The sequence below is a fragment of the Somniosus microcephalus genome, chromosome 6, assembly GCF_052327205.1.
Source record: "Somniosus microcephalus isolate GS21.2 chromosome 6, FLI_Smic_1.0, whole genome shotgun sequence".
Classification (NCBI taxonomy): domain Eukaryota; kingdom Metazoa; phylum Chordata; class Chondrichthyes; order Squaliformes; family Somniosidae; genus Somniosus; species Somniosus microcephalus.
Genome location: NC_140992.1, coordinates 205,584,082 through 205,605,490, shown reverse-complemented (window position 1 = coordinate 205,605,490; position 21,409 = coordinate 205,584,082). Strand labels below are relative to the sequence as shown.

General features: G+C 40.9%; 1 protein-coding gene across 6 annotated transcripts in view; it reads right to left on the bottom strand.

Moving 5' to 3' along the window:
• plekhg4 (pleckstrin homology and RhoGEF domain containing G4) overlaps positions 1-21,409 on the bottom strand; it is a 318,289-nt gene that overhangs the window by 127,678 nt on the left and 169,202 nt on the right. For all 6 annotated transcript variants that reach the window (XM_085991271.1, XM_085991272.1, XM_085991274.1 and 3 more), the window contains exon 10: positions 19,555-19,703. In XM_085991271.1, the coding sequence (XP_085847397.1) occupies positions 19,555-19,703 (149 nt within the window). The remainder of the gene's footprint in view (positions 1-19,554; positions 19,704-21,409) is intronic.

Below are 21,409 nucleotides of genomic sequence, written 5' to 3'. Positions count from 1 at the left end.
TATGTCCTCCTCACTCACTACTTTCCCTCCCATCTTAGTATCATCTGCAAACTTTGATATGTTACACTCGGTCCCCTCCTCCAAATCGTTAATATAGATTGTAAAGAGTTGGGGACCCAGCACTGACCCCTGCGGAACACCACTAGTTACTGATTACCAGTCTGAGAATGAACCATTTATCCCAACTCTCTGCCTTCTGTTAGATAGCCAATCCTCTATCCATGCCAGAATATTACACCACAGAAAGATAAGACCGGCATGAAACAACATTTTGAAGAATTTTATAATGTGGGATAATTAAGTTTATGGGCAAGTTTAAAATTCCTTCCCACCCCAAAAATTACTGAAATCTAATAAATTTACTTTTTTGGGGTTTATAGGGGTGAGGAACCAACATTTCCACTCAAAAATGTTAACCTCCCCCTCCCCGGCACCCCCCTCCTCCCAGGGATTTAATTTGTTGCTTTTATGATGGTTGACTGTTATTCATTAGCTTCTCTTTTATCTATGGGAAGATTTAGTAATTTTTTGGGATAAAGGTTTTCATGAAGCAATTGAACTAATAGTGATTTTGTTCATATGCATAAAAAATAGAATAATCAGAAATATAATCTACTCCCTGAATATAGTCAAATGCTTCTATTGTAGGAAGATCCTAGTGGTAATCAAACTGTTGTACTCCAAGAGGAGAATAACTCCACCAATGGCATTTGAGTGAAATAACAGCACTGGTTTCCCAACATTCACCTGGTTATATTTGGCACTTGCATACGCAGCAGTGCTCAAGTAACAGAGGGAGCTTGTTAATTTCAGGATCACACAAACCATCCTGTTGCTGGTGCCAGTGCCAAAAGGGCTACAGCTGCATTGGTAAGGAGGCTGGCCAGGCTTCATTCATGTTGTGTCAGCATCAGCTGCTATACCAGAGCTGAGCGCATTCACACCCTCATTTTTGGAGGGCTTGATGGGAAGGAAAGCAGGGATATCGATTCTAGCAGAATCAAAACACCCTGTTGTTAATACTCCCCAACTGGATGCCAGAACTGGCGTGAAATTTAGTGCCAAACTGCTAGTTTCAGCAGCATAAGGGATAGTCTGCATCAGAAAGTAAAACAATAGGACAGAAATGTGAAATGAGAAAGATTACTTAATTTCAAGACTAGGGCTCAGAAAATTGATAACCTGTCAGGAAATAAACAAAGCAAAGCATATTCTTAAGTGGGCTGAAATGTTAAGAAAATTCACAGAAATCAAGTACTGGTTTTGATTTAGAAGTATTGATGAACCAGAGGCATAAAACAGAATAATTTGGTAACTTGAAGCAACAACAGATTGTGTCACAGATATCTAAGGTTTCAATTTGTGCCAGTTTTTCACACTAAGAATTGAAGGTCTCAAGTGAGCTATCTGAGGGATGCGCTAAATGGAGTAAAAGTGCTTTCCCATGGGGAAGGCAGAAAGCTACAGGACCAGCTACATTGAACTGCTTAAACGAGGTGTCTTAGCAGAAGTATGGGAATAGTAATCTAGCCATCCTTTCAGCTAGAGCTGGAGTGTAGTGCATGGAAAGTCAGAAGAGGGGAAGAGAAAATAAAATAAAAAGCAATAAAGCACCAAGAGCTATGAAACAAACCTTGTTAATTTGTTCGGACTCAACCCAATCCATGTCGTTAAAGTAAAGCCTTATTTGTTTTACAGCCTTAGAATTATTCAAGTTAATTTAGTTACTCAAACATTTCTATCATTAAAGTTTTGCTAAATCAAATATTCAGATCACAGGGTGTGCCTCAGGACATATAAACAAATAAATATAAACAAATGATTTAATATATTCTCCTAAGGAGAAAAAAAATCACTTATGCAGATGACACACTGATAGAGGGCAGCAGAGATTTTTTTACTGAGTGATGCCCTCATGTATTTCATCTTTGGAAGAAACTCAAAAGCAGTGTTCTTAGTCATTGTTGATAATTTCAATGGAACCAGTGACTTGATAATCAATTGCAGTGAAATGCATTGAAGTATATTGTTTAGTGAGGTGTTAATACACTCATTTCCAGAATATTGTAAAAAAGACAAAACCTGAAAACGTTTCCAATACTGGTACAAACTGAAAAGTAAGATTGAATCATTCTTACTTTTCAGGCCCAATCATCCTAGATTCCTATTTTTTTAATCTACTAAATAACATCTACATAGCCTGACCTTGTTAACTTCTTGAAATACATACATGTAAAGTAGTCGACCTACATAATGTACTGACTATCCTTCACACTCAGCTTTACATAACTCACTGACTCATGACCTGCAGTCTCCAGTGTGTAAGTCTTGTGAATCTCTGTTTTCAGCTGTGGCACAAGTGCTTATTTGTGGCATCTTGCCTGGAAAGCCTCTCACCAAGGTTCAAAATATAGACATTAACATAGATTAACAGTCATAAGCCGAGAAATGAGAAAAAACTACCACACTGCAGTGAAACTTGGTAATAAAGAATAATAACTCTACATTTGCTTTACAGGTGTTTTGGAAATAATGAACTTATTGTTACACTTTTTCTTTTGTACCTACTGACCAGCAGTTCGTTTCTTAAAACCTGACCTGAACAGCTGTCAGTATCATTTACTTCTTCACAGAAACTACTCTAGACATCTGGGCTCTGGTCATATTTTTGCAGTGGAACCTCTTTTCAGCCCATATAGATTCAGAACAGCCAACAGCTGCCATTGCAGGCCATGCTGCAGCTTACAATAGCTCCTCAGTTTATCTGAGTGTTTGCTGTCTATGACCGTTTACAGGCACTGTTTGTGAACACATCTTATAATAGCACCAATCAGACACTATTGTAAGCTGATGGCCGCTCTGGAAAATAAAACTACTACATTTTACACTGGAATGCAAGGCTCCTTTACAACCTAATCAATAAGGTAATATGCTAACTAGGAGAAAAAAGACCCGCTTTCCCTGCTGTTTAAATTAAACTATTCATTGCAGGAATGGAGCTAAGAATTCCATAAATGAAGACACTTTAACTACATTAATACTTAACAGCTTTAATTCTGAATAACAAAATGTACCAGTTGGTATCGAAAATAATTCATATATCAAAAGCAGTAAATTACTAGTCAGCAGAGGAGGCAAAGTTTGACTTGAATCCAAAACAGTAGTAATCAAGTGTGAAGAATTTGATTTGTTTATTTTTCCCATTCTTTTTGCAACTCTCCACTACCCACTAAACCAGACTGGTTCAGCGAGTCATGGGTGGCTCCTCACTGGTTCCAACTTACACAGCTGGAATTATGTGCCCGTCATCGGTTTTCCCTTAAACAGATGCCTCGCTCAGCAGCATGCTGGAATAAAAATAAACCTTCATTGCATGTAGTAGTAGTAGTAGTAGTCAAATTGGAGTATTTGCCAAATTCACTATCAAATAAGTACCTTTAAATGGAACTTCATAGATAAGTAAAAGAATGATACATACGTACCCTGCATCGCAGTATGAAGTTACCCCCACCCCCCACCATCATTGTTTACGTTAGAATTCAGTTGACAGGCCTGCATGCAGAGACCCTACATTAGAGAAATGGCATACAACAACTCACATTTATATAGCACCTTTAACGTAGTAAAACGTCCCAAGGCACTTCCCAGGAGCGTTATCAAACAAAATTTGACAGTAGGGAGATTCCCGTGTAGCACATTAGTTACAAAGCAATGCAAACAGTTATGTTCTGTTTCTCAAACCTTTTCCTTCTCTGCTGGGTAATTACTATGCATAATTATTTTTGATATGAAGAACCTTAAAAAAGTTAGGGCAGTTCCAACCTGCCATGTCAGGTAGAGATGGATAATAAAAACATGCTTAACAGCTTAATAGGTAACAGTGAAAATTACTATTGCATGTCTTTTGTGAATAGCATATTATAATTATAGCACTAGTGCTGCAGATGTTAATCAAAACCTGAAAAACTCCTAAAAGCTAAAAGGGTTAAATTATGAGGACAGGTTGTACAGATTAGGCTTGTATTCCCTTGAGTATAGAAGATTAAGGGGTGATCTAATTGAGATGTGTAAGGTGATTAAAGAATTTGATAAGGTAGATAGAGAGAAACTATTTCCTCTGGTGGGAGAATCCAGGATAAGGAGACATAACCTTAAAATTAGTGATAGTCAGTTCAGGGGATGTTAGGAAGCACTTCTTCACACAAAGGGTAGTGGAAATTTGGAACTCTCTTCCCCCCCAAAAAGCTGTTGAGGCTAGGTCAATTGAAAATGTCAAAACTGAGATTGATAGATTTTTGTCAGGCAAGGGTATTGAGGGTGATGGAACCAAGGCAGCTAAATGGAGTTAAGATACAGATTAGTCGGAGCAGACTCGAGGGGCCAAGTGGCCTATTCCTGCTCCTATTTCTTATGTTCTAGCCATGGTCTAACTGAATGGCAGAACAGGCTTGAGGGACTGAATGGCCTACTCCTATTCCTATGTTAACATAAGATGTAGGAGCAGGAGTAGGTCATTTGGCCCCTCGAGCCAGCTCCGCCATTCAATATCATGGCTGATCTGATCTTGGCCTCAACTCCACTTCGCTGCCCGCTCCCCATAACCCTCGACTCTCTTACCTTTCAAAAATCTGTCTATCTCCACCTTAAATATAGTCAATGACCCAGCCTCCACAGCTCTATGGAGAAAAGAATTCCAAAGATTCACGATCCTCTGAAATAAATTCCTCCTCATTTCCGATTTAAATGGGTGCCCCCTTATTCTGAAATTATGCCCCCTAGTTCTCTGGTCAGGCCTCAGCTGGAGTATTATGTACAATTCTCGGCTTACCATACTTTAGGAAAGATGTCAAGGCCCTGGAGAGGGTACAGAGGAGGTTTAAGATAGATGATATCAGGGATGAGGGACTTCAGTTATGTGGAGAGATTGGACGAAGCTGGGATTGTTCTCTTTAGAGCAGAGAAGGTTATGGGGGAGACCTAATAGAGGTATTCAAAATTTATGGGGTTTTGATAGAGCAAGTAGGGAGAAATGGTTTCCTCTGGCAAGTGGGTCAGTAGCCAGAGGTCACAGATTTAAAATAATAGGCAAAAATACTAGAGGGGAAATTAGGAGAAATGTCTTCACACAGGAATGCACTACCTGAAAAGGTGGTGGAATCAGATTCCATAGGAACTTTTAAAAGGCAATTGGACATGTACTTAAAGAGGACTAATTTACTATGGGGAAAACGCTGGGGTGTGGGACTAAATTGGACAGCTCTTACAAAGAGCCGGCACAGGCATGACGGGCCAAGTGGCCGCCTTCTGTGCTGTAAGATTATATGATTCTCAGATTGCCAAAATAGTGAGAACCAGAATTCCCACTTCTCTGGTGCAAGATGTTTATTTAGCAAATTTAATCAATTAGCTCTTTTTAGAATAACTAGTCCCTCTACGATTAATTTACAAAATGCTTTCAATTTATTTTGACAGTCAATCTACATCTTTGAATTCTAACTAACATCATTTTTGGCAGACTACTTTGGGACATAATGCTGAAATGAAAAACAAATTAAATAAACAGACTGTTACTGGCAGATTCTCAATTTATGAAAAAATCTGCTATTTTTGTGGTTAATTACTTCTTCCAAATATTAGCAAATAGTGTTTGTATGCAACAGGGAATCCCGGGTTTAATGCAACTTCCTGTCTGGAATATAAATTCAAATTATTTATTAAACAAAGGAGTAGTGCAACACAACAGTTATCGAGAAAGTGGCAGATCCACAGTCTGATGACAAGATGTCACGGTATTGTGGTCAGCAGTCCTGAAATGTACTAATCCAGAAAATACTGCAATGTTAATAAACTAAGAAAAATATGGCCTCATATATAATTTCTAACTAAAAAGTGAAACTTTAACTATACTAATGAACTGGCTGAATATTTCAATTCTCATACGAGGGTTAAACTTTATTTTCACTTTAAGTGCAAAAAGAATCAAGTATACATAGTGACATGAATCTTGTCATTCATGTGGAAATTACTTATGAAATAATACTGGGCGGCCTTCTGGTGGCGCTGTCCAGGGAGAGTATAAATACTCGGGCATGGGCCCAGCTTGCTGAGGACATTCTTTTACAGGAACTAGTGAAGGACACAACTAGATCTCCATGTTGTAAAACAGTTGATTAAAGCTTTGTTTAACGCTGAGACCAAGTGCCTAGTAGTTTTCTTACGTCACATAGTATTACATAGTACACAGAATTACATAGTAACATTAATACAGCACAGAAACAGGCCATTCAGCCCAACAGGTCTATGCCAGTGTTTATGCTCCACACAAGCCTTCTTCCACCTTACTTCATCTCATGTCAACATATCCTTCTATTCCTTTCTCCCTCATGTACTTATCTAGCTTCCCCTTAAATGCATCTATGCTAGTTTTTATGATTAGTATCACATACTTATTACATAGTTTGTGTATTTGTGATCCACATAAATATAACCTTAAAACTAGTTAGGTTAAAACATCAATAACAGGATCCATTTTAATCTTTGGTGGCAAACAGTTTCACTGTCCAGAGACAAGATATTTCACCGAGCTAAAGCATAAATCAGAATTCACCAGTATGAAATATTATAATGGTGGTACTCATCATAAAAATAAAAGCAAACAGAAGAGAGAGAGACAAGATCCAAGTTAGGCATTCAAGGTAGAACATTTTGAAAATATAATATGAAGCAAATATTATTGTGCTTTTAAAAATGTTCCACACACTAACTCCCTCATGTCTTAATTATGATTTAATAACATCTTTAACAATTAAAAATGAATCACCATAGAATAAATCACAGATTGCATCATTGACAATGGGGTAGATTTTTAACTTGCAGCCCAGGCGTAAAACTGGTGTTGCAGATTGGCTGCCCGTTATAGAAACCGCCCAATTTTAATTTCCATTGAATGAAGTAATAAAAATGATCAGCGCTACTGCTGCATTCTCCCGATTAAAATTTACTTCAACATCAAGAACTTCCTCTCTCCCTAAGCCACAAATGTTAAATATACGTTGATAAAAACAATTTTTAAAAGAGATTTTGGAATAAAGCACGTTGAAGACAAGTTGAAATTCAAACCATCTGGGCTACATTCATTAAGTTAAAGGGGACATTTGCATTTCTAAAAGGCTGCTGGGCTTTCATTTAGAAATCTAACGTTAACATTGATAGAGATTGTGGACGCAGACCATCCCACTGGGCCAACTGAGAGAGTGTAAAGAAAGATAATAAGACAGGACAGATTCTTTTCAGTTACTTATTTAATGGAGAATGAAAATACAGAGGAAGTACTTTTTCTTCAAAGTGATACCCTTCAAAGTTATATAGAAAAATATATGCATAAAACAATTCTTTGACTTTATTTTAAAACATTCCTATTTATTGCCTGAATTGTCTCTTCACTACTAGGCCATCCAGTGACATCACGGGATGGCAAGATGTCTCCACTGAAACTAATAGGAGCCGTAGCTTTGGACTGGCCCGAGAGCTAATCTAGGAGCCACCAATCCCAGGAAACCATGGCGCAATATTTGATGCTTTTATAAAAGGGTCAACAGCTACAGGAAACTTTGAGTTATCCGGAGGCGAACCGTCCAGCAAGCTTGAGCCACCGGCAAAAATCAGGAGCCGTTTTTTATTCTTTTCATTTCTTTTCTTTTCTTTTTTTGAACAGTCAAGCTCTGTAAGGTCTGTAGCTAAGCAACAGCTTCAGCTAGAGACGCTACAGAGACGCTTGCCGACTGTTTAGAGGCTGTTGCTAAGCAACAGGGTTTGTTGATTCATATGGAGATGAAAATCTCCGTATGTTTCAACATTAACTCTAGAGTGTCCGGCAGTTTTGAGGGAGCGGCAGCAGCTCGGTCCCATCGGTGCCGGATAGCACAAAGTTTCCTGTATTTTGAAAATTATTTCTCCAACAAAAATAATCAAGGGCCGGAATTTTACCGGCGCTCAGAGTACCGATTTGGAGGCGGGTCCACTGTCAAAATCACAAAGATGGACAGCGGGTCGGTATCCTGCTGTAAACCCGCCTCCTTGTTAGTTTCCCAAGTGTCGGGTCTGTCATCCCTGAACAGACTCAACACCAAGCGGCGGGTCAGCCAACTTAGATACTTAAAAGCTCGTTAAAAGGTAGTTAAGCACCATTTTCCCATGCACTTCCCATTTTACCAGGTTTTTAATGAGGTTCCCTGAGAGCGGGTATCACATCAGGTAAGTATGTCATGTTCTCAATGACTCTCCATTGCTGTGAATAGGTGACAATTGCAAAAGTGGTTTAAAACCTACCATTTCACAGCTGTACACTTCTCAATCTTAGAAGCTGGAGCCTTCATGATTTGGAGCCCACGTTTGAGCTTTATGCAGTTTCGAAGTGTTTGGAGTAAACTCTCTATCCACTGTCACCTCCTTGAAGCAACCTCTCTCACCACTGACAGATTGGTTCTGTCATCTCAGCTTAAACTGCCATCTACTCCAGCAGCATCTCAGCTTGGTCCTCAGAATCTCACCACGATCAGCCCCAACACCTACATCACCAGGCACACCAGCACCACCAACCTTCTCCGCAACCTGATGCTGCACAGGACACAGGGCATCAGAACCCTACTGCGTTGCTGCCCGGGACGCCAGCAATGGCCTCACATGGCCAGATTTACTTCACTTGATGCTGTACACCCTGGCTGCCACATGATGCGCCAGGTTGGCACCATCCCACAGCAGCACCATAAAGCATCCCTACAAAGTCCAAGCCATTACTTTCACACTCGTCACCTTTGCGGGGGGTAACCTTATGTCTCACCATTCATAAGAACATAAGAAATAAGAGCAAGAGTAGGCCATACGGCCCCTCAAGGCTGCTCCGCCATTCAATAAGATCATGGCTGATCATCGACCTCAACTCCACTTTTTCCTGCTCGATCTCCATATAGCTTGATTCCCCTAGAGTCCAAAAATCTATCTATCTCAGCCTTGAATATACTCAAAGACTCAGCATTCACAGCCCTCTGGGGCAGAGAATTCCAAAGATTCACAACCCTCTGAGTGAAGAAATTCTTCCTCATCTCAGTCTTAAATGGCCTACCACTTATCCTGAGACTATGCCCCCTAGTCCTAGACACTCCAGCCAGGGGAAACAACCTCTCAGCATCGACCCTGTCAATCCCCTTCAGAATCTTGTATGTTTCAATGAGATCACCTCTCATTCTTCTAAACTCCAGCGAGTATAGGCCCATTCTACACAATCTCTCATCATAGGACAGCCCTCTCATCCCAGGAATCAATTTAGTGAACCTTCGTTGCACCTTCTCCAAGGCAAGTCTATCCTTCCTTAGATAAGGAGACCAAAACTGTGCACTGTACTCCAGATGTGGTCTCGCCAAGGCCCTGTACAATTGTAGCAAGACTTCCTTACTCTTATACTCCAACCCCCTTGCAATAAAAGCCAATATGCCATTTGCCTTCCTTATTGCTTGCTGTACCTGCATGCTAGTTTTCTGTGATTCTTGCACGAGGACACCCAAATCTCTCTGAACACCAACATTTGAAAGTTTCTCACCATTTAAAAAATATTGTTTTTCTATTCTTCCTACCAAAGTGAATAACCTCACATTTCCCTACATTTTACTCCATCTGCCACCTTACTGCCCACTCACTTAGTCTATCTATATCTCTTTGCAGACTCTTTGGGTTCTCCTTACAGCTTACTGTCCCACCTAGCTTTGTATGATCAGCAAACTTGGATACATTACACTCGGTCCCTTAATCAAGGTCATTAATATAGATTGTAAATAACTGAGGCCCCAACACTGATCCTTGCGGCACCCCATTAGTTACCATGCTACTATATTAACCCCAACCCCGTGAGCCCCAATCTTGTTTAATAACCTTTTATGTGGCACCTTATCGAACGACTTTTGGAAATCCAAATATACTACATCCACTGGTTCCCCATTATCTACCCTGCTAGTTACATCCTCTAAAAACTCAAATAAATTTGTCAAACACGATTTCCCTTTCATAAAACCATGTTGACTCTGCCTAATCAGGTTATGATTTTCTAAATGACTTATACCACTTCCTTAACAATGGATTCCAGCATTTCCCCGACGACTGATGTCAGACTAACTGGCCTGTAGTTCCCTGTTTTCTCTCTCCCTCCTTTCTTGAATAGTGGCGTTACATTTGCGACCTTCCAATCCACTGGGGCCACTCCAGAATCTAGGGAACTCAAAATTCACTACAACTCACTAAGCCACTTCCAAAGGTGCATACAAATCTGTCCAAGAACGCAAAGTGTTAAAAATAAAGATTTCAATGTTTGACAGCACATTACCAGAAACTTCACATGAACATTGGTTAAACCACCCAAGTGCCTACTCTTGTGTGTTCTTAGTTGGTATGCTTGCAGTAGGGTGTGGGTGAGTGTGAGGGGTGGGTAGTGAGATGGGGAAGTGATAATGTAGACAGAGGGATGGGTGGAGGTGCAAGGTAAGTTGGTGTGAGTAAAGATGTGCAGGAGTAGGATAAGGAAGGCAGAGTGATGGGGATGTGATGAATGGCACAGCATGATGAGGTTGAGTGTGGCTTGGCATTAACGTTTTGTGATCTACTGAGACCATTGAAAGGTTTGCGCCACTGCAGCCTGGTCCTCCTGCCGACATCCCTGCTTGTGCCCTCCTGTGCAATGTGCAACCAGGCTACGTTGGTCTCCCGGAGGGGACTCTTCCGCCCATTGGAAGGGACGAGAACCTCCCTGCCTGCTGTCATGGGAGAGCCTGGGTGCAGCTGTGTACCTTTGTGCAGTGCTCATCAGTGTTTGCAGCACCTCAATGCTGCAGAACACTCTCAGCACAACTGTCAAAATGAAGGTGGACATGGCCCCTTTAAGGAAAGTGGTTGATGACGCATCATCAAATGATGTAATCAAACCCACTTCCTTTTAATTGGCCGGGAACCTCGCAGGGTGGGTTTAAAAAGCCTCATCAATGGAAAATTCTTCTCAGAGCAGGATGGAGCCGGGAGCGGGGTCGCAACCCCCCACCTACCTTGACTGCACTGAGCCTGCCTCAGTACAAAAAAAATGTAGTCTCGCTATACTTTCTTTCCCCATTTCATCATCTGGGAAGTGGTATTGATTAAAATAAACTGCTTATAAAACCAAGTACTGCCACATGATCCACGGGTAGTAAGGTGGGGGGGGGCGATTAGGGACTAAAAAGGAGACCTATGCATGGAGGCAGAGGGTGTGGCTGAGGTGCTAAATGAGTACTTGCAGCTGTCTTCACCAAGGAAGAAGATGCTGCCATAGACATAGGGAGAGGAGGTAGAGGACATACTGGAAGGATAAAAATTGATGAAGAGGAGGTACTAGAAAGGCTGGCTGTATTTAAAGTAGATAAGTCACCAGGAGCGGATGGGATACATCCTAGGATGCTGAGGGAAGTGAAGGAAGAAATCGCGGAAGTACTGGCCGTAATATTCCAATCCTCCTTAGAAACAGGGGTGCTGCCAGAGGACTGGAGAATTGCAAATGTTGCACCCTTATTCAAAAAAGGGTGCAAGGATAAACCCAGCAACTACAGGCCAGTCAGTATAACCTCGATAGTGGGGAAGCTTTTAGAAACAATAATCAGGGACAAATTTAACAGTCACTTGGACAAGTGTGGATTAATTAAGGAAAGCCAGCATGGATTTGTTAAAGGAAAATCGTGCTTAACCAACTTGATCGAGTTTTTTGATGAGGTAACAGAGAGGGTTGAAGAGGGCAATACGGTTGACGTGGTGGACATGGATTTCCAAAAGGCGTTCGACAAAGTGCCACATAGGCTTGCCAGCAAAGTTGAAGCCCATAGAATAAAAGGGACAGTGACAGCATGGATATGAAATTGGCTAAGTGACGTGAAACAGAGAGTAGTGGTGAACTGGAGGAAGGTATACAGTGGTTTTCCCAGGGGTTGGTTCTAGGACTACTGCTTTTCTTGATATATATTAATGACTTGGATGTGGGTGTACAGGGCACAAATTCAAAATTTGCAGATGACACAAAACTTGGAATTATAGTGAACAGTGTGGAGGATAGTGATAGACTTCAAGAGGACATAGCCAGGCTGTTGGAATGGGCGGGCACGTAGCAAATAAAATTTAACACAGAAGAGTGTAAAGTGATACATTTTGGTAGAAAGAATGAAGAGAGGAAATATAAACTAAAGGGTACAATCCTAAAGTTGATGCATGACAGAGGGATGTGGGGTATATGTGCACAAATCGTTGAAGGTGGCAGGGCAGGTTGAGAAAGCAATTAAAAAGTTAATGGGATCCTGGGCTTCATAAAGAGGTATAGAGTACAAAATCATGGAAATGATGATGATCCTGTATAAAACACTGGTTCAGCCTCAACTGGAGTATTGGGGTCGATTTTCCCGAAGCTGTCGGGAAGAAGGCAGGACTACAACTTTTGGGTTTTAGACCCGCTTACATCGATGTCCAGCCAATCCGCGCGATTTTCCCTTGATTGACCTTGTTGAGCCCGCCCAGCGGGCTCAGCAGGCCAATTAAGGGCCACCCGGCAACTTGACAGATGAAATATCAGTGTTTCACAGCTGTTTGAAGCTGCCAAACACTGACAGTCTGAGTTCTAACATGAGTCCTTCTGCACAGGCTCAGTTAGAACACTCAGCAGCACTCAAAGCTGAAGGCTGTCACTTTTCACAGATCGCAGCCATTAAGTGCCGGCTGAGTGATGCGCTCCAGACGCCTACAGGAAGAAAGGCTGTTAAGGTAAGTACAGGTAAGTAAAAGTTCTTTACACACACCAAACACACTTACCTTTACACGCATGCACCCATCACTCACCTGAACACCGACATCGCGACCCCTCCAATTCCTTCAACCCGACGACACCCCTCAAAATAGGGATTAGGCTAAAAACTGCCTGTTAACAGGCAGTTAATTGGCACTAATCCCTTCCCGCCTGGGGTCGGCGGGTCCCAGTGCAGGGTGGGTACCCGCCGCCTCTGAAACTTGCGTGGAGCAGGGTTTTGGGCGGGATGGTATTGGGACACCCGAATTAGAGATTTCCCCCCCCCCCCCCCCCACCACACGCCTGAAACCCCGCCTGACAGCTCCAAGAAAATCGACCCCAATGTGTCCAATTCTGGGCACCGCACTTTAGGAAGGATGTGAAGGCCTTAGAGAGGGTGCAGAAAATATTTACAAGAATTATTCCAGGGATGAGGGACTTCAGTTACGTGGATAGACCGGAGAAGCTGGGGTTGTTCTCATTAGAGCAGAGAAGGTTGAGAGGAGATTTGATAGAGGTGTTCAAAATCATAGGGGTCTGGACAGAGTAGATAGAGAGAAACTGTTCCCATTGGCAGAAGGGTTGAGAACCAGACAACACAGATTTAAGGTGATTGGCAGAAGAACCAAAGATGACATGAGGAGAAACTTTTTTACTCAGCGAGTGGTTAGGATCTGGAATGCACTGCCTGAAAGGGTGGTGGAGGAAGACTCAATCACGGCTTTCAAAAGGGAGTTGGATAAATACCTGAAGGAAAAAAATTTGCAGGGCTACAGGGAAAGGGCGGGGGATTGGGACTAACTGAAGTGCTCTTGCAGAGAGCCGGCACATGCTCGACGGGTCGAATGGCCTTCTTCCATGCTGTAATCATTCTATGATTCTATTTATCAACCCAGTTCCTTATTAACTCATTTAACTCATTACACTGCACCCATCTATTTTTACTCCTATTGTCTGTTCAAAACAGGAACGAAGAAAACAAAGTATAAAGTAGAATAGCATGCCAGGCAAAACTAGTTCTGGAAGCATAGGATTATGGACTAAGCAGGAAAATAGAAAAAATTGACCAAGATTAACTGCGGTTCTCATTAATTCCTCAAATTCTACACCACAATGGAAGCAATCGTATCCACTTTTTGGAAAACTGAATAACACTCCCGTGAAGTGGCTTGGGATGTTTTACTACATTAAAGGCACTATAAAAATGCAAGTTGTTGTTGCTGTTGCAAATAAAGTCAATCAAATGGAAACATTCAAAAAAGAAATAAAGGAACTGTTCATAAACCATTATTTCTTCAGGTACTTAGGCTGAAGGCAAGCCAAGAAAAATGTTAACTAAAAACAAGGCAAAAACACACTCATCTCCACAGAATCAAACACTTCCTGGATTTGTTCTGTACCACGCTTTTCATGTCTACTTTGATGATTCATTATCATTGGTATGTTTCAAATCCTCCAGACAATGACAAAAGAGGAAATTATTCTACAAAAGTGTTCTCAGGAATTTTAATTATTTGTGACTTCTACAGATGTTTTGATCAGTCTCAAATAAACACGTCTATACCACAATGAAGACTGCCAATAGCAACCTTTTATCACTTTGACAAAGAAATAAGTGCCATTAAACTCAATTACTGAGTTTAGTTAAACTGAAACAGCTTTAAGTCTTGTACGATAAAATACTTAAAAAGTCAGTTGAAAACAGTCGATCTATAACAAATGATGAAAACTGGATACTGATCAAAACTTACAGTACTGTGCTAATAACATTTCCATAAAATTTCATTGTGCAGCTGATCAAACATTAGAATTACAGAAGTTTCAACTGAGTAGCTCTAGCTACGTTTATCATGTATCCTCTATATCCTCTGAACGCATCTTTTTTTAGCATTTACTTCATTTTCAAGTTAACAAATTTGAACAATTTTTGAACAAAATTGAGTTTGATTCACTAGCTGATGTTGCCTTTAGCCTAATTTTGGTACTATAGTATTAATGGTCTTTATTCTTGTCAGCACACAATATTCATATTACTGATCAACTGGTATTTAGCAGTGTTGAATGAATCAAAATCATGATTTATAGATATTATATTCATGTGTGGTTTCTCACTGCTGGTGCCATTTTGTCTACAGACTATGATGGGCAGGGGTAAGGGAAGAGGAGGAGAGACACTGACCATACAACCTTCTGATAATTAAAGCAATCTCGATAACACAACATATTTACTTCCCCTATCCCCTCCCGAAAATGAAGGAGCAGCACCTCACTATACCTCCTCCAAGATGGTCATAACAACAAAGTAAGGAATGAGGAAAAGTAAATTAGCCGTTCAAACCTGTTCCCTCCACATACCATGTACAATTCACTCGTCATGTAAACCAACCATCACTGTTAACCTTCAAAGAAGATAAAACTCTGAAATATCTCCGCGGTCCAGAGAATCACACAAAACTCCAGAATATCAGTCATCCTTACAATCCTTATTTACAACCATGATCAGGTGTATTCCACAAGTGATTCATCCATGAGTGCACAAATCATCACGTCCCAGAAATATGTAAGTATGCTGCCTTACACTTGAGAGAAAAATAACTCATGGGATTACAAATAAGCTCTATACATTGTCTATCTTGGAACAAAAATGTCCTCTACATGCCATAGGTAAGCCATATAATCCACAAGGGACATCCATCCTGCCTAAGAGATTTTTGACTAGCGTAGCAAGGCATTCCCTATTTGATTCTCTTATAAGTGACCACACACCTGGATAACACAGCGACCTGAATTTTATGAGGGTTCTCTTGGTCTCCTGCTGTAACATCAGCCATTTTCAGCCACTTACACCATTTCTCTGGGGTTTCTGCCAGTCTCTCACTGAAGTTATGGTGGGAGACCCAGAGGGCACTGTGGAATTTCAGGGCCACAATCCAGCTCGAGTTCATTTTGATTAAGCATATGACAAAATCAAAACATAGATTACCTTCTCCAAATAATTGGCATGTGCGCTGGGTGGGAAGATCGGTGAGAGTGTAGGATGGGGCAGTTGGGGTTGCTGCTCGTAAGGAGGCGGCAACGAGTGCCGCAACGGGCCCTTTGGAGGATGCCAAGAGAAGCAGAGGGGAGCTGTAGGCTTATCTAAGAGGAAGTCAAGCCTGGAACGGCGGCAGGAGAGTAGGAAGGCTGAGGAATACTGAAGGATTGGGGTCGGAATTTGGGAGGGCAGAGGACCCGAGAAGGGAGAAGTGAAAGGAGGCATGACGAGAGGAGGGGTAAAAAGAAAAGAAAAAAGGGATGAGAAAAGGGGAAATAGAAGGCTTGGGTCTGGAGTGGCAGCCAAAAGTGCATGCAAATGGTCACAGGGAAACTCAAGTTACATAGGCATGGAAGATAAGGCTAGAAATGTCCTGGTAATAATTGGAGACAGGTGTGGAGCGTGAGTGTAAAGGTAAATAGTCTTTCTCAGTCTTAGCGAGAACTTAAAACTCCCAATAAATGTGTTTTTTTTTCAATCATCCCACTGGACAACAATCACATCCTGTATCGATGAGGAATTCACATCCTGCACAGATAAGTGAGATTTTCCTCCCACTCCATAAAAGGCCTTGTTCTGGACCACACCCTTAATTCTTTTCCTCCTGTTGGTGGCAGCAGATCTCTGTCAGTTCTCATGCAGGAAAACTTTGTATTTGCCACTCATCAGTTTTTTTGACCTCTTTAAAAGTGGTTCATTTTTTTCTACACTATTGACCATATAGAGAGGAGTTTTGTTTGAGTATCTCAAGCTTTTCTTTGCTGCTTTAATTTTTTTTTTTAATGCCATTTCAGGTATTTCTTATTTCCCAATGTGAGGACACTGTCATTTCCCCCCCTTCTTCACCCTATAGGTGAAATGGATAATTGTCCCACAGTAGTACATTCTCTGGAGGAAGGTGGGGACTGATCCATCTAATCAGTCCTCCTAATCTGCAGTTTTGTTTTTATTTATAGCCAAATCTAAACAATAAGATTCTTTGTGGTTCACAGGCATTTAGATGTATAACAAAAAGGAAAGGGGACAGAACAGTAAGAGATAAATTTTAATATAGTAATGGATATCATGACTGATGTGGCATTATCTTGCTATCGATCCTCAGTTTTCTCCTCTTGTTTTCTTAATGTCGTCACAGAGCTCCAAAGAAGAGTCTTATGTACATTATTTTATTTTAATGAAAGGAGGGTGCTTATACGACATGAGGCAAAGGGTTCCCCTGCATGATATTCACTGTATATTGTTTATACTTGAATATTAGAAGATACATTTTTGTTTCTGTTGGGAGATAAAAGTGAGGGGGCAGTGGGATGTCATCTTATACACTGGTCACATCCTGCCTTAGGTTTCCTTCCCATGAGATAGTGGACTCAGCACCGTCATGTTGCTGCATTTCCATCCACTATTGCACTGGGTTATTTGGTTGTATTTAAATAGCAATTTTCATTCCCTCTTTCAGTCCAGACTTCCATTGTGGATTTAAAATTGGAGATAGCTCAGCAAAATATTTTTTTTGGGAAAGGCGATTTAAGATGAGCAGTCAGAGCCAGGACTGAAATTGGGAGGTAAAGTTTATTTAAATACAATAGCAATGAAGGAGTGGCACTTCGGCTTGACAGGTATATGCTGGTTGAAGTGAGAGGGAAGACAGAACATTTTATTTATGGATGGCAGCTGACACAAAACTGAACATATTAGTGGATAGTTTTGTGATGTGACCCTTATTTTATAGGAATTGTTTTCAGTTTGGGTGGAATTTAATAAGGGTGTCTTATAAGTCAATCAGGTTCACTAGATTGATTCCTGGGATGAGAGGGCTGTCCTATAATGAGAGATTGTATAGAATGGGCCTATACTCTCTGGAGTTTAGAGGAGCTCATTGAAACATACACATTTCTGAAAGGGATTGACAGAGTAGATGCTGAGAGGTTGTTTCCCCTGGCTGGAGTGTCTAGAACTAGGGGGCATAAGTGGTAGGCCATTTAAAACCGAGATGAGGAGGAATTTCTTCACTCAGAGTTGCGACTTTTTGGAATTCTCTGCCCCAGAGAGCTGTGGATGCTGAGTCTTTGAATATATTCAAGGCTGAGATAGATAGATTTTTGGACTCATGGGGAATCAAGGGATATGGCGATCAGACGGGAAAGTAGACTTGAAGTTGATTATCAGCCATAATCTTATTGAACGGCGGAGCAAGCTTGAAGGGCCGTATGGCCTACTCCTGCTTCTATTTCTTATGTTCTTACCTTATATTTGAGTATGTAGGGTAATACTGAAGAGGCAGCGATATTTAGCTGACTATTTTCAGACAGAGTTAAATCACTGGTAAGTTTTAAATAGGATGGGAAAAGAAATTAAGGAGAAATTTTCCATTTCTGTGCTCTCAGTACAGACCTGCTCTTGCTGGAAGCACATACCTAAAAATTATGCATCCTAAGGCTTTGATTTTCCATGGAGTTCCCTCACCAGAAGTGCACAGCAGAAAATTGCATATGCGAGCTCTTACTTTTCTATCCATTATAGATGGAAAAATCACAGGATGGGAATGTGTAATCTCTCAATATGCGCTCCCAGCAAGTCTTTCTTGTAATCTCTCAATATGCGCTCCCAGCAAGTATGCCAAAGCAAAAGCATCCCTTAATATACAAAATGGGTTCAAAAATAAAATGAGTTCTTGACTTTTTTAGATTTCAAGGTCGAGGTGTTGGTGCCAAGGAATGGAACGTTTCTTCCTACATTACAAAAGTGACTGTAATTCAAAAATAATTCTTCGGCTGTGAAGCACTTTGCAATGGCCTGAGGTCATAAAAGTTGCTATATAATTGCAAGTTCGTTCTTTCTTTCCATTGTCGGATACCCAGTGTCAGCAAACTTTCCAGATGAGATTGATCATACAGTAGTTTGATCCAGAGTATAGCTCCCTCTACACTGCGGCAACCATGTATCTCTGCTAACTTCCAGCACCAGCGTCATACATTTTTCCCATTTACCCGTGGCCTAAGTGAGACACTAATTTTATTGCCAAATTAAGGGCAGTTTTTTGTTGTGGCCTCTGCCCCTGTAGTAACTGGATTGAGGATGTCCAAACTCATTTTTAAAATTTGTTTTTATGGGATGTGGGCGTCGCTGGCAAGGCCAGCATTTATTGCCCATCCTTAATTGCCCTCGAGAGGGGGGTGGTGGTGAGCTGCCTTTTTGAACCGCTGCAGTGCGTGTGGTGAAGGTACTCCCACAGTGCTGTTAGGTAGGGAGCTCCAGGATTTTGACCCAGCGACGTTGCATGCAGTACCCTTACAGACAGGAGACACAGACGACTTCCATCTCACTAGTCTTGGTAGGATTGGCACCTAGGAGGTGAATGGCCAGTTTCTCCTAAAATGAGTTGTCTGTGTACCTCCCTAAGTTATAGGCAAGTGATTTAATTAACAACTTGGCCCAAATCTACACAATTTTCTCCATAACTTAGCTGTAGAATCCATCTATTAATGCAGAACTCCAACTGTATGAAAGGTCTTCAATATAGCCTAAGTCCTACATAATTTACAATAATTTATAAATACATAATGCAAAAGCTGTGAACATTACTAGATAAAGTGCTACCAGATTTGTGATCTAAAATGAATTACTGAATTCCAATAACAAACTGGACTGTGAAATTATCTCATAAAATACTAATTGAAGTTACCTGTACACTCCTGTTCCAGTGACATATGACTCCTCTTTTCTCAGTCTGGCCAGGATAGCTCCTCCTTCAAGCTGTAATCTAACCAATCTAACATCTTCCAGAACATTCTTCATTAGTTGTCTATACTGCTGCAAAAGCACACTGGCTTCCTGGCAACAAGGTTAAATGATATGTATTATTTTTACAAGTGTACTACAGATTGCACAATATTACCATTTAATATAAAGAACACTGATCAATGTTATCATACCAACTACCACACATAGCCAGAGCTCCCACCTTTGGGAGAATTGACATAGTCATTTACATTTAAGTTTACAGCAAAATTTCTTTCTATTACCAGTAGCAGTAAAACCAACACTTCAAAATGAATTTAGTTTGGGAGAAAAGCATTCTAGACTTTATTACAAAGTACACCTTCTTAGAAATAAACAGATGCAGTTATACTACCACTTCTGCACTTCACATCGGCGCAAAAGTGACAGCATAACTGTAGTGTTTGGTACAAACCTAGTTCTGGAGTGAAGCCAAAGAAAACACTCGGAAAGGCACTCTAGTGTCCCTTAGGTTTAACGCTGCATACAGTTTAACTAGAGTGGTGCCAAACCGACATAAAACTGCTAGGGGGATTCCACCCATCCTCCCAAAATATTTAAAATTAAATTGCTAGTAGTGGATAGGTATGCATGGGCACTCTCTCCCCTGGGCCCTGAGAATTGATTCATATTAAGGCAGCATAAACTAGATATTGCCAGCTTGGAAACTATTCTGTAGCTACTGTTCTGAGACAGGCATATACAGTATAAACCCAGGCAGAGAATGTGCATGTACCTACAATCAATGAATCTGCCTATTTTGTCCAATTTGCCCAGTATGTGCTCTCTATTGGAGAAGTCATAATAGCCACGACTGCTGTCCATTGTGTGCTGCATGCTCCTTCCCAAAAAAAACTTACTATTCATGATAATAATTAGTTGGCTCATTTAAATGATTTTCTGGCCTTCCTGGATACACCATTTATAATAGGCTGGGAGCATTTGGGGACAGAATTTCAGGCATCTGTAGCCAGTGAAGCATTGATGGTTTCCTATGGAACTCCAGAAGTCTTCCCAAGAAGTAGCAGGGAAGAAGGTATTTGCAGGGAATGATGGAGAAGAGGGGCAAGGCCAGCCTGTGAAGTGTTTTTTTTAAATAGTGCCTCCCTTCAGCAACTGTTCCAAATATCTTTAAAATGGTGCTTATATCAGTCCAGAACTATTTCAACACATTTTTCAAGAATACATTATAAATAAACACCTCAACCACAAAATTAAGTAGCTCTTTTCAGCAGGAGGCAAAAAGGAGCCCCAATACTGTGCCAATGAAGTGCTGAGATAGTACTGGACCTCTGGGAGCTAGTCACATAACTGAATTCTCAGCTGGAAAGGATGAATTAGGAGGAAAACCCAAGCAACGGGGGTTCTTATGTTAATTAATAAATAGACATTCTTATTATGAACACAGCTAGCTTTTGCTAGTTACTTTATTGAGCACATGTGGACTAGGTACAGCATCTGTAGAGGCTTCCATCTTGACTGCTGCCTTGTGGGTAGCCTAGTGCCTCATGGGTAATGTAGTCTTAATATACATACAGCTGGGTAGTGTAGTCTTACATACAGCTATATACAGCTCCACCTAGTGTCCACTATAGAATGACATGTTATTGATCATTACATCCCCCTTTCTTTGAGGTTTAACAAAATCAATATCAATCAACTTTCAAGAAAACAATAAAGATAATATCAGTAACACTTTTGTTAGTGCTCTATAAACATAAACATTTTCAAAGCTTTACATTGTACTCAAAGATTAAGTC